This window comes from Erpetoichthys calabaricus, chromosome 4 (genome assembly GCF_900747795.2).
Source record: "Erpetoichthys calabaricus chromosome 4, fErpCal1.3, whole genome shotgun sequence".
NCBI lineage: Eukaryota > Metazoa > Chordata > Cladistia > Polypteriformes > Polypteridae > Erpetoichthys > Erpetoichthys calabaricus.
Window position 1 is genome coordinate 274,457,525 of NC_041397.2, and position 14,419 is coordinate 274,471,943.

A 14,419-nucleotide genomic window follows, 5' to 3' on the forward strand; every position below is an offset into this window, starting at 1 on the left:
TCGTTTAAATAATGAATACTGTTAATAATTATACACATGGGGTAACAGTGGCGGAGCGTTAGCGCTGCTGTCTTGCAGGGAGTCACGTCGCTGATATTCCCTGCCTGGAGTTTACAGGTTTTCCTGCTGGGTTTCCTCATTGTGCTCCAGTTTCCTTCCAAAGATATGCAGATTTGGGGATTTGGTGCTGCTAAAATGACGCTAGTGTATGTGTGTGCTTGTATTCACCTTGTGATGAGCCGAGGCATCTTCCAGGGGTTGTTTCTCACTCGTGCCCAATGCTTGCTGGAATGGACACATCCCTGGATTTAATCAATAAACATCCTTTTCAGAGATATTGCGGTAAGGTGTCATCGGAATTTAATGGGTGTTCTAGGCAATTCACAACACAGAGAAGCCGAACATGTTCTCACCGTGATAATATCTCGCACTGCCACCTGGCGGATTCCTCCAGATTTACGTAAAGTACGCGTGCAAGTATAAACACTTCAACGCTTGCGTAGCAGGAGCGTCCGCTGCAGCATGCATTGCGTCGCGCGAAGTATAACTCCAGCCTTAGTCACTACAATACAGTTACTAGTAAATCTAATGCATGTTACATAAACCTATAAGTTTCATAAGTCATACTTTTTACAGCACTTAAGTTATACAAAATAAAATCCCACCCATAAATTGGCCACATTATTTTCATAGTAAGGATATGAAAGAACATGCATGGCAGCTGCTACTTTTGCATTTGCAACATTCCAAACTTCAAAATTTTCTTCATTAATGAAAAATGAAAATTAAAAAAGCAAAACTGACGGCTTTCCTCTGACCCTTTAAGGGATGTATTGGGTTAAGTCTGCCTTGATTAATGACAACAAGCAGAAAATTGTGCACATTGTCCAAAAAATAAATACGGTTTGCCAAACTACAAACACCTAGTGCCCAGCCCACTAGTGCAGCATCCACTCATGGAATTTAACTTGAAGAGCACTTAGACAAACCATCCACCATGATATCTTCTATTACAGCTTCTCCCTAAAATATTATTATTTTGCTCTGATATGCAAAGGTAACTCAATAGTATTCCTTCCACTTGAATTTAGAATCTTGTTATAATATATTTGATCATAAAAAATTTATTTGTTGCTAGTTCTTTAGTAACTTGCATGGGCTTGCAGTGACACTATGGCATTGGATTAGGTATAGCAACTAAGCAGGACAACAGTCACATTAACATAGCAATAAACAGTCACATTAACATAGCAATAAACTTCAATAAATGTTTAACAGTGCAAATAAAAATATGTGTCATATATAAACACACAACATGTATCAGACAAAATAAACAACAATCAATCAAACAAAACAACTGACAAAGCTACAGAGCAGTCAACAAATCAATAGTGCAAACTGACTGGTTGTGCAAGTGGATGTATAATGAAGTCTATATAAACTGCTCCACATTCAAAAGACAAACAGGTTAGGTTAACTATTGACTCAATTATCAGTCACCTGAGTGTGTGTGCGTGTGTTTCTCTAAGTGTTTTCTACAATGAAATGACACTCCATCCTGGGTTGGTTTCTAAGAAGTGTAGCTACCATCACACTAAACTCCCTGACCACCCACCCCCGATTTAAGTGAGGTGGATAACAGACTACAGTGCTTTCCCTTATATATATTTATTAGTCTGTCACATTAGCTGCTGACAAGAGAAGAGAGATGTGGTACCAAATTAAATAATGGAGGTAATAAATACATAATATAAAGAATATCTTAAAACGTATTATTATTAACAGTCCAAAGACATGCTGGTTAGGTGGACTGGTGATTCTAAATTGTCTCTAGTGTGTGCTTGGTGTGTGTGTATGTGCGCGCCCTGCGGTGGGCTGGCGCCCAGCCCGAGGTTTGTTTCCTGCCTTGCACCCTGTGTTGGCTGGGATTGGCTCCAGCAGACCCACATGACCCTGTAGATAGGATATAGCGGGTTGGATAATGGATGGATGGATGTATTATTATTATTATTATTATTACAACAAAAAAGGCATTTTTATTTAAATTATATTCACAAAATACTTTGCCAAAAAAAAAAAAGCCATACAATTTTTTTTAATTGAATTACATTTTTTAATTATTATAATTAGCAGGAAGTCAGAACACCGTTGGTTGCTTTGCATTGTAGTTTTAATTACTGAAGAGGGCGTGAGCTGCCTTAACGCATTTGCCTAAGAATAGGGGACGGATCATATTATTGCCCATTGCTACATTTATGTCTCAAAACAACTCAGAAGGAGTCAAAACTAAGAAGACTTCAATTGCCAAGCTCCTCAGTCTCTGAAGCTTTAGCCGCATGTGAATCTAAGTGACTAATTATAAGATTGTTTCTAAGTTTTCACATTCATTCCACAGCATTGCATTGTGCATACAGAATATGGTGAGGGTGACTTTGGCAGCTATTCAATATAAAGAAAGTTGGAATATGAACAAGAACATCACACAAAAATACACCAACACCATAGACAATTCAGGTCGCAATTCTGCTCTCTTTAAAAATTCACATCAATTTGATGAATTAGTTAAATTCACCTCAAGTCTGGATGCTACATTGTCTTTATCCTACCTCGTTGTTTTTGAGTGGTGGAATGATGGTTTGATGGATTATTGGGTGGATGACTGACATTACTGTGTGCCCACTAATTTCAAAAGTAGGAGAAAAACTGAACAGATGGATGACCTATCCCAACATTAATAGATAAATGAACAGGGTTAAAATGATATAAAATTAATATAAGGATAGAAAATTAATCTAGAATTGTGCATTTATTTTTTGTATACCCAGGTCTGAGACTTCTGGATCAAAGCATTATGCATGACTTACACAAGAACCCAATAAACACTGTTACGAGAACAGGCCAATCCACTAAAAATAGCTTGGCATACCAACTATGATTTTACCTCTGTTAAAACCAGCTATCTTTGATGTTTGTTACTACTTTTGTACCCTTATTGCTATCTGATTTAATTGATCTATTTGTTTTATCTTTATTACAGTTCTTTAATTCCTTGTAAGGTGACCTTGAGTGCTAAGAAATGTGCCTATTAAATAAAAAAATATTATTATTATTATTATTATTATTATTATTATTGTTGTTGTTGTTGTTATTCACTAAACCTTCACAAAATCCAGTCAAGTTATGAAGATCACCAAATTTCTACTATCCATGACACCTCCTTGTAATTAAAGAAAAGTCTAAACTAGTGTCTTTCTGTGTATTGTACTGTACAGTACCTTTCACATATCAATATTAAATCATGTTTTGTTAAAATACCCTGAGATTTTTCTATTTACTTTTTAAACAAATCACTTATAGGTATAGTAGAATCTAGAGGTTTCAAGGTCAGGTCCATATCTGAGTATCAGCTGTTATGCTTACTGATTGTGAGGTTGAAGAATGACATGTTGCATGATGATTAAACTTGCAAGTAAGAATTTCACTGTACTCTGTACAACTGACAATAAGCTAAATTAAAGGTGCATTATGTAGCTACAAGGCAGCAGTGCTAATAATCATGCAGTCAAAACATGTACAATAATAGACTCCCAAGTCATGCTCTGATATTTTAAATGATATGCAAAGTTGTGCAAAAATAATGAAAATGTATACTATGCATCATGGCCAACACGTCACACATTAAGAAGCCATGGTTCAATTGCCTCAATTGTACTTGATCCTTCTTTCAAGTAACACTTGAAAAATACAGGAAACTGTAGTAAACTCAGTGACAAGCATTTACTTTCTAACACACAATACAGCTTTGAATGTATTCCATTTTTTTCAGCTGATAACACTGCTTGTTAATTCAGTATCTTTATATTAGTACACACATATTATTTGGGCTGCATGCAGATTCACGTTAAATGCATTCAATTAGTAATTACAAAGAATAGTTGAAAATATAAGTCAAAATAAAACCTAATATTGAATAATTTAATTTACAATCTATTCAGAATGAATAAAACCCCACTGTATACAGTGATTGATAAATAATCACTTTGACAAAGGTTCTACGACACAGACATCAATAACTACAGGATAATCTGCATAAATAGAAGAATTTTGTTACTATAGACTACAAATCTGTTGCAGAAGGGATGTTTTTGGTTGAGTATTAGAAACATGTAAATCATAATCCAAATACTCATTTTACAAACAAACAATTCAACAGAAGGTATGGAAAGTGTAAATAGGCACAAGATAAGAAACTGATACAAAGAGAGAAACTGCAGCTTATAACCTCTCAGAACCTTGTCACTTGAGTGCCTCTCTCAAGCTTCTTTACAAACAACTGATATAAATTTCATGTAACAGTTATGCCTTAATTGATTTACTTAACAATAAGATCAATTTTGTTATGGAACTGTTCAATTAAAAATGCCACAGTTAATAACTGATGTCACTAGGGGGCACCAATTCCAGCTTCTTAGAAATGAATGGTAGGAAACAGCAGATCATTACAAGCTTAGCCTGCAGATATTTTAAGACACAAAAGATTAGCAAAAGAAGTCTTTATTATCTTCTGGATCACCATCTTAATAATGATAGTTCATTTGAAACTGAAAAAACAAATTCTGTGTTTATTGATTTTACATTTACTAGAGCTATTACATTTATGACTATATTTCTCATATGGAATGAATATCCCCAAGGCACCGATAATGTACTTCTCAGTTATTTTAAAGAATACACCAGCACATAAACCTTAAGGTGACTGCATTTGTTTTACTTGGATATGATCTCTTAAGTTAATATTATTTAACTGTATCCCACCTGACTAAATAAACTGTACTAAACTTACATATGAAGAAAACGCTAAGAAATATTTATTCCATATATATTCATGCATTACCAGCCTTGCAAACCAGAAGGCAATCAATGAATCATTCTTTCTCAAAATACACTGACCATTGAGTTTATGAAATGAGAAGCTGCATGTGTCTCCACTAGTATTGATGAGTCAAGGTGTGATTGTGTAATGGTACTCAAAGTGCTTTCAGAGGCAAATATTTTAGAAAGCTATGAAATATGTTTGAGAAGAAATATTTACAGAAAGTTCCATATATACCTCTATCGTATCCCTTCAGTGTTTAGATGGTGTTTAGCATAGAAAAGTTCTACATTCAGTAAGCGCACAACAACTGAGAAATAGGGCTAGACAGTACTAGTTGTCATTTAGTCTTTAAGCTAGACACATGTTACTTATTAGGGAATTAGCTATGCTACTATTATCCTAGATTCCACAAGTGTCATGTCACATAAAGAATGACACACTTCAAGAAGGCAAGGCAGCATAGAGATTAGCGCCACTGTCACACACCTTCAAAATACTAAATTCCAACCTGTCTCAGTCGTTATCTATGCGAAGTCTGCTAAATCTCTCTGTTTACAGCCCACATGAATTATCCTCCAACGTTCCAAAATGCATGCTAGGTTATTTGACTTCTCTAAAATGCTCTTCTATTAATGAGTGTTAATGTCTTACTACAAACTTGTAATCTGTTAAGGTCTGATTTTTATCTTATGCCTAATAAACCCAAAATTTGAATTAATTGGGTTAGGAAGATGTGTGAATGAATGTAACAATACAGTGGGGCTTGGTGCAAAGATGCTGCACTGTAAAACACAAGGTTGCCTGTCCATGGACTCAATCCCGAACATTCCTAATTGTGCCAATGCCCCAGTATGGAAATAGGGAAACAACTGCAAAATCACTGCTTCTTAGTCATTTTCAATAAAAAATGTACTGTATAAATAATTAAACCATACTTTTCTCAGGTTTTTAAAAAGATAAAAAGAATGATTTGATATTGGTAAACAAATATACTCTACGTAAGTACTTTAATAGGTATGTCTGCCTGCAAAAGGAAATAGCATGCTTCTCCAAACAACAGTCACGAGGCTGCAACTTGGTGATTGAATCGGAAAGCAGCAGGATATGATCAACTTTGACTCTGGTATGATTGTTGGTGCCAGACATGGTCCAGCATTTCTGAAACAGCTGCCCTCTTGGGATATTCTTTCAGTACAGTCTCTTGGAGTTTGCAGAGAATGGCTGAATAAACAAAAAACATTCTGTGACAGTTTCTATTGGCAAAAACACTAAGTTAATAAGAGTGGTCAGATAAGAATGACCAGACACATTCAATGTAACTGAAAGGCTATAATGCTCAAATAATAGCTCTTTACAACAGTATTAGCGAAATAATCCATTAATATGAAGCAGGCAGTCTACAACAGCAGGGAACCACTCTCAGGTCCACTTCTGTCAGCTAAGAACAGTGGGCTTGTCATCACTAAAACTAAATGAATGAAGGGTGGAAAAAGTCACTTGGTCTGATGATTCTCAAATTCTTTTACAACATGCAGATGGTAGGTTTAGCATTTGGTATAAAAGAATGGATCCATCCTAGCTTGTATCAACAGTGTATGAGGAATGTTTTCTTGACACACATTTAGCCTTTTAATACCAAGGGAGAGTCAAATGAATACCACTGTGTTCCTATGCACTGCCGTCGACCATGTGTCAAACTAGTTTCACTAAAATGTTATTGACTTAAGTATACTCTAATGGTTTGCACAGATCTCAGTCCAGCAAAGCACTTCTGAGATGACATAGAACAGGAGGTTTTCAAAAAAAGTGTGAAACAATGCATCTGCAGAAATTGTGTGATGTTAGCAAGACAACATAGATCAAAATGCCTAAGGAACATTTCCACCACTCTGCTCAATCGATGGTCCATTCTGGAAGCAAAAGTGGGGTTCTAGATAGGCATTTCTAATAAAACGGTCACTAGATAATTACATGAGTTTAAAGACTGGATGCCATGGTGATGCACTGATAAGTGCTGCTGCCTCGAGGCTCTAAAGTTCTGGATTCAAATCCCAGCCAAATGAGTGTTTCTCTGGGGTTTTAGCATTCTTTCTGTGTTTTCCTTTGTCCCATATCCCAAAAATGAATATGTTATGGTAAATGGCAATTTTATAATTGCCCATGATGAGTGAGAGTGTGTTCATGAGTGTGCTTGGCATGGATGGCACACTATCCAGGGTTAATTCTTATTTTCCTGAAGTCCTGAACAGGATAACCACATCTGAAAATGGATAGAGAAGTATAAACTATCTTTTACATTTATAAAGTTATTTTGCAATTCTGTGTCACTTTGTATTATACTCTGTAATAGTGATTTCTTCAATTTGTGTTACATAAAGTAAAGCAACTAATTATAAAACACAGGTAGTTTAACATATTGGTACAGAAATATTACATGTAGCAGAGTGACAATTTTACCACAGCACATTATAACTAGGGCGGCACTGCGGTGCAGTATTAGCACTGCTGCCACACAGCTAGAAGATCAGGGTTTGTGTGCCAGGTCCTCCCTATGTGGAGTTTTGATGTTCGCTGTGTGTATACATGGGTGTTCTCCAGTTGGGTTTCATCCCGCAGTCCCACAGTCCAAAGACATGCAGGTTAGTTTGGATTGGCTATGCTAAATTGGCTCTAGTGTATGGATGTGTATGTGTGTATTAGTGCCCTGTCCAGGGTTTGTTCTTGCCTTATGTCCCATTCTCACTAGGATAGGCTCTGCCCCCACTGCAATCCTGATGTGGATTAAAAAGGCTAGAAAATGACATGACATTAGAACTACTTTAAAGTAAAAAAAAAACAAAAAACTAGCCCTTCACAGTGTCCACTTCTCTAGCCACTAGACCACACTGCTTGCCTGCTCCATTAATTGTGGAGATTAGGAGTCAAATCCGTTCTGTCATCTTTTCCACTACAGCAATCTGGAAAGCTCATAGCTTGGGGTCAAATGCCAAACCCTAGGAGGGAGGAGGAGGTGAAGGAAAGCCACGGGCTGGACTTGATGGTCCATCCAAAAAAGGCATCGCATTCAGGAAGCCTGCTACAAATCAACAAACTAAAACTGCCAGCATTTGCTGAGCTGTGCATATGAAGGGAGCGTCACCGATCATATCCTGCAGATGAACTAGTGATAAGGAGAACAGGCACACATTTTCCGGATTTTTTTAGCGAACAGAAGGGTCCAGGTGAAGAATCGCAGAGTTGAGAGGACACCTGCGGCAAACGCAATTTTCCCTGTACTTTATGACACTATTATCAATTGCCCTTTTGCTCTTAAATAGCCACACAGTTTAACTATGACAAGCGCATTCCTCCAAGAAGATGAATGAAATGCCATAAAATCGACCAAGCCCGGGGCACGCAGGAGTACGGCTGCCGGTGGCATCGACGAAGCGGTTGGACGAAACTTTGCGAAAGGTTTTCGGGCTTAACTTTTTATTTTTCCCACTGTTATTTTCCCTTTTCCGCGTGTATTATCTTTAAACCATATTGGCTAAACTTGTTTCAATAATGTGCATTTTTCTAAAAGGTGGTTTATAAAATATTAACGCAAAGGCACCGCTTTAGTAGAAACAGACCTCTGATGACCACATCCCTACAAGGGCAACAGACTGTGCAGAGATAAACTACTTAACTGTAATACACTATTGAACAAAAACATGTAAAACACGCTGGAATCTAATCAAAACAGTAAGGGCGACACCCCGCAAGTAGGCGACTTAAGTTCTTTAGGCGAGATGCGCTCTTGCAATGAGAAATAAAAAGCACGCACACTTACCGCGTACGAGAGCAGCCTGTCAAAAAACACCGAGTCGCCCATGTGTGGAGTAAACATCCGCATAGAAATGTGTCCAAAACTGGCGTGCCGTTCGGCCACCCAAGCGGTGCCCCGTCACAGAGCCCGAACGGGTGGGATGGCAGGCTTCGCGGAGCCCAACACAGACAACGCTGCCGCTGCTCCTGCTGTACTCTTCAAACGCGCCCCTCTGACACACACGCAGGGCTTCGCTGGAGCTCGCGCACTCCACCGTGTAGAGCAGAGGAGCGCGCAGAGGCGGGGCACCGGACTGGCCGCGAGAGGTAGAAGCTCGCTCGATCACTCAAGTGCGCTCCAAAGCTGGCCCCCCGAAAGGCTTCCAGCGGCTGCTGCTGGTGCTGCTGCGGCTGTTGGATATTTTCTGGAGAAAGGTCTGCCTGCAGCTGCATGCGATTAATGGCTCTTCGTAACTCAAACTGCACACCGTTCATATTCAAGTCACTTGCTGGCGCGCTCACTTGTTGAAGTGGCCTTCGCTGCTGCCTTTTCTAACTGGCTTCATCTGCAGGTACTGTAAATATATTTCGCATTTATCGGCCCTTCATCAAACGTTTTACGCATACCTTGCTTGCTGATTGTAGTGTACTTCACTGATTACCTCTGTTTACTCAAACTGAACTTTCCTCACACTCAAGTCTCACTGTAATGTAAAGCCTGCATATTTTTAAGTGAAATCGCACTCTGCATCTGCTACCACCACAATGATTCTCCAGGTGGACTTTATAAGTACCTTCACTTCTAAACTATTTGCTCCTTGATAAACTTACACTGCTGCAGGGTCAAGCACTAGCAATTTTGCTGCCCTAGGTGAAGCTGTAAATGGTACCACCTGCCCAACAAGGCGTTAGACCCGGTCGTGCCACCAAAACAGCTGTGACCCATCAAGGCAATACATTAACAACAGATCCTTTGAGTCCTGTAATTTGTGAAGTGGGGACTCCACGGATTAGACCTGTTTTTTCAGAACATCCTACAGATAGTTGATCAGATTGAGATCTGGGGAATATGGAGGCCAAGTGAACACCTTGAACCCTTTGTCATGTTCCTCAAACCATTCTTAAACCATTTTTGCAGTGCAGCAGGGCGCTTTATCCTGCTGAAGGAGGACACTGCCATCAGGGAATACTGTTTCTGTGAGGGGCAGTACGTGGTCTGCAACAGTCTTTAGGTAGATGAAATGTGTCAAAGTAACATTCACAAGAATTCCAGTATCCACAGTTTCCCAGCAGAACATTGCACAGAGCCTCACACTGCCTCCACCAGATTGCTTCCTCCCGAGGTAAACAATACACCTGGCCATCCACATGATCTAAAAGAAAATGTGATTCCTCAGACCATCTGTGGGATGTGCTGGAAAAACAAGTCCAATCCATAAAGGCCCCACCCCACAACTTACAAGACTTAAAGGATTTGCTGCTAATGTCTGAGTACCATTTACTAGAGAACACCTTTGGAAATCTTGTGGAGTCCATGTCTCAACAGTCAGAGCTGTTTTGGCAGCACATGGAGAATTTACACAATATTCGGCAGGTGGTTTTAATGTTAGTGCTGATTGGCGTATATTGTTTAAACCACACAAATGACAGCTACATTATATAACAGGTTGTTTCTATAATTTTCACTAATTTCACCAATTACATATGTTATTATTAATACAGAGTACTAATAATGATATAATACTTATATTATTAAATATGCAAATCAAGAAATGCCAAGGTTGTAAAGTGTATGCTAATTATTTTGGAGATTAGGCAGATCTCCAGCCTTGGAGTATTTTTTGTTCCTTAAATATTTTCACATTCATAACAGGAACATACACGGCCTTTCTAAAGTGGGCACAATTTACTATACTTGCAAAATAAAAGAAGAAGCAGGTAGAAAAATAGATGTATCCAAAATCTGCATCAACCCAATGTTGACATAAAGATGAAAAATAAGATAAAGAGCGCACTTGGTAAAAGGGAAACAATACTAAAACAAAAGTAAAACTAGGAATTAGTACTTTAAGAAAAAAAAAGATGTTAGTTATAAAGAGAGTATAGTCTATTCTGGCATTTGGAAGACCACCTGTAAAGGACTTATGTAGTTGGTCACACTTTAAGACCAAAAATTCCTATACAATAAGATAAGATAAAATAAAACCTTCTCAATTACAAGGAAAATGTGTGCGTCTTCTGCAAACTCAGTGCAACAAAGGCAAAGATATAGAATAGAAAGAGATTGCCAATTATAAAATTTAAGAAATTAAATTAAATAGGTACCAGAAGTAAAAGTTACCAGAGGATGGAAAAACAGTGCTAATAATAACAATGGATGAAATTAGTTAATGGGAGAGAGGGAGACTATTATACACCATCTTCTTCTTTCAGATGGTCCTGTTAGGGGGTACCACAGCAGATCATCTTTTTTCATATCTTCCTGTCCTCTCCATCTTGCTCTTTCATGCCCATCATCCTCTTTCACCACATCCATAAAACCTCTCTTAGGCCTTCCTCTTTTTCTCTTACCTGGTAGCTCTATCCTTAACATCCTTCTCCCAATATACTCAGCATCTGTCCTCTGCACATGTCCAAACCAAGACAATCTCGCCTCTCTGACTTTGTCTCCCAACCGTACAAGAATATCATGCACCATATAAATAATAATTTACCAAATGCATATATCAGACTATTGCACACCAGAAAAATGGTATTGCTGAAAGCTCTTAGGTACCCTGCCCCGTACATGTATGTGAATTTCCCATTGGGATTAATAAAGTATCTATCTATCTATCTATCTATCTATCTATCTATCTATCTATCTATCTATCTATCTATCTATCTATCTATCTATCTATCTATCTATCTATCTATCTATCTATCTACAGGAAGAGGAGGAGCTATGAAGTCCACAAGGAGAAAAGATCTCCTATGGCCTTCAGTCCTGCAAGTGGGGGCAATAAATCTTTTGCTCTGTATGCTCTGATGTTCCACAAGGGAGGCATTCAGGGGGTCAGAGGGATTGTTCATGATGCCTAACAGATTACTCAAGATTCTCTTCTCAGACACTTTCATCAGAGTGTCAAGTTTAACTTCCAGAACTAAACCATCCCTCTTAATCAGCTTGTCTAGTGTGTTGACATCAGCTTCCACAGCACATCACTGCATAACAGACAACGTTCACCACCACATAGTACCTGCAATGTTTAAAAGTGCTTCCCCCTAGATTTTGCTACTTGAGGCGAGTCCCTAATTTTTCCTAAATAGCAGAGCTGGTCTAGTGAGCTCTAGTGCACTCCCATTGACTACCTCTGCCCAACTCAGGTTGTACATTTCCCACAATTGAGTCATTTTCTCAAGTCAAATCACTAAAACATGTTGCCTTGCACCTCATAATGAAGGACACACACTCCTTTCAATTGCAGCCCTTTCCAGCTCAAAATTGCTGTCTTGAAAAGTTTCAGTCTGGATTTAGACCATTTCACAGTATTGTAACCTACAATAAGTGATAAATGATCTGCTGTTAGCAGTTGATTCTGGGATCTGTGGTCTGTTAATTCTGCCGGACCTCAGTGCTGTGTTCGACCCAGTTGATCATGACATTCTTATTGATTGACTTAAACATTGGGTTGGCTTTCAGGGGCACTGTCTTTGAGTGGTTTGCCTACTACCTTAAGATCAGGACCTTTAGCATTGGCTTTGGTAATTTATCATTTCCTACACCCCCTGATACCTGTGGGGTACCACAAGGGTCTGTTCTGGGACCATTTCTTTTTCCTTTGTATATACTAACACTTTGAACTATTTTTAATAAGTATAAGATCCCTTAACACTGTTATGCAGATGATACCCAAGTCTACATAATTGTGGAACCCAATGATAAGGATACTCTCACTACTCTCCTTAGCTGTCTTGAGGATGTGAAATGTTGGATGACATTAAACTTTCTTCAACTAAGCAGAGGCTATTCTTTTCAGCTTTTCATTCTTCATAATTAGTATTAAAAGCAATCTTGATCTATTAATTCTGCATATCATATCTTAGGTTAGAAGCCTTGGTATTATCTATGACTCAAATTTCATTCAAAGTTGATAAACAAATAAATGCTGTAGTGAAAAGTTGCTTTTTTCAGCTTGGGGCCTTCACTAAAGTTAAATAGTTTCTCTAATGATCTTTCAAAGCTTATTCATGCTTTTGTTTCATCCCATTTAAACTAATGTAATTGCATCTGTACCGGTCTTTGCCACTCACCTCTCATTTCCTCTGTCCCTACTTATCCACCTGGATTCTCAGATCTTCTTATCAATTATGACTGTCTATTTTATTCACTTGCTTTTGGGTTGTATTGACATTCTAGCTTAACTTTGTAGTTTTAACTCGTTGTTTTATTTCCTAAATGTGTATTTTTATGGCAGTTAACTATCAGGCATTGCTCTTAGCTGTGTGTTGCTTTTGCCTTTGTTTTTTTATCTTCTGATAATAATGTATTATGTTTTTTTAAATCCTTTTTCTTATCTGTTGTTGATTTCATTGTTGTGAAGTACATCGGTCAACTTTTAGTTGTTTTAATCATGCTATATGAATACATTTTACTTCATTTGAAATCAGTGCCTTCCTTGCCAGCTTTCCTTTTGAGGGGTTCCAGACGCAGCTGAACACATATAGTGCCTCTGGATTTCAAAAATGGACACTTCACTTATCACACCCTCTAGTTAGTACAATTTATATAGCTACAGCCCAAAGTGCAAACATCTTTCACTCTATCACTGAAATGTATTCCAATATCCTCTACCCAGACTGAAGGCCATCTCTGTCACATACTCAAGTGCGCTGGCCTCTCCGTAGACAAAAGAGGCAGGTTACTCACATGAACTACAGTGCAGGCCTTTAGAATCAGGAATTGATGAGGCTCAACTACAGTACATTTTTTGAATGCCACTCTACAGCCCAAATGTGCAGTCACTCAAATCATTATGAAGGAAATTACTATGGTAAACCCCAGCTGTTACTTTGAAATCAGTTCCTCAACAAGAAAATGGGGCCACAGATAGAAACTGGTAAGGGTGAATTTCACACAATCATTACAACAGCTTTCTTCACACAGAGATCTATAGATAGAACAAGTTACCAAGTAGTGTAGCAGACAGTGATACTCTAGGGACTTTCATATTATATTGCAGACAGGAGGTGAATAGAGATTAATGAGATACGTTTGGCTGACAGGAAAGGCTCTCTTTTCTTCATAAATGTTCTGAAGTTCTTTTTAAGGAAGCATGCTCTGTTATTGCCTGTTAATTGTGATGCAGCTGAAGCAGTCTGTTTTTGGTCTCCCAAGAGCACACTCCACTTGCTCATTCTACAGTAGTTACTGCACCTTCACAGCTCAAAACCGCACATTTTCTTTTATTTACCTCACTCACACATTCAAGTTCACTTTAGGTAAACTGCACTTATTAAAGTCAAATGTTTGCACTTTTTTGTGCACTACATTCACTATAGTCAATTTGCCCCTACAATTAAGTGTATTTTTACTGGCCAAACTGTACACTTCTTTTGCCCAAGCCACTCACTCATTCAAGTGCATTCAGCTACTGACTTCATTCCACTTAAAGTGCTCCTGTTACCTAAGTCACTTTCATGCATGATGAAAACTACAAGATGACACTTTGTTGTACAACTAGTCCTTGATAAATAATGAGGGCATTCCAGAGG

The 14,419-nt window shown here is 38.3% G+C and overlaps 1 protein-coding gene across 4 annotated transcripts in view; it reads right to left on the reverse strand.

The window, feature by feature from the left end:
- LOC114650899 (rho GTPase-activating protein 6) overlaps positions 1-14,419 on the reverse strand; it is a 611,037-nt gene that overhangs the window by 194,173 nt on the left and 402,445 nt on the right. The window contains exon 1 of one of the 4 annotated variants that reach the window (XM_028800818.2): positions 8,691-10,300. The exons of 2 other annotated variants lie outside the window; for them this stretch is intronic. Coding sequence is in view for 1 of the 2 variants with exons in the window: in XM_028800817.2 (XP_028656650.1) it covers positions 8,691-8,753 (63 nt within the window). In the remaining variant the exon portion in view is untranslated. Of the gene's footprint in view, positions 1-8,690; positions 10,301-14,419 lie in introns of those variants that run through there. One more of the 4 variants, XM_028800817.2, reaches the window with a different exon arrangement.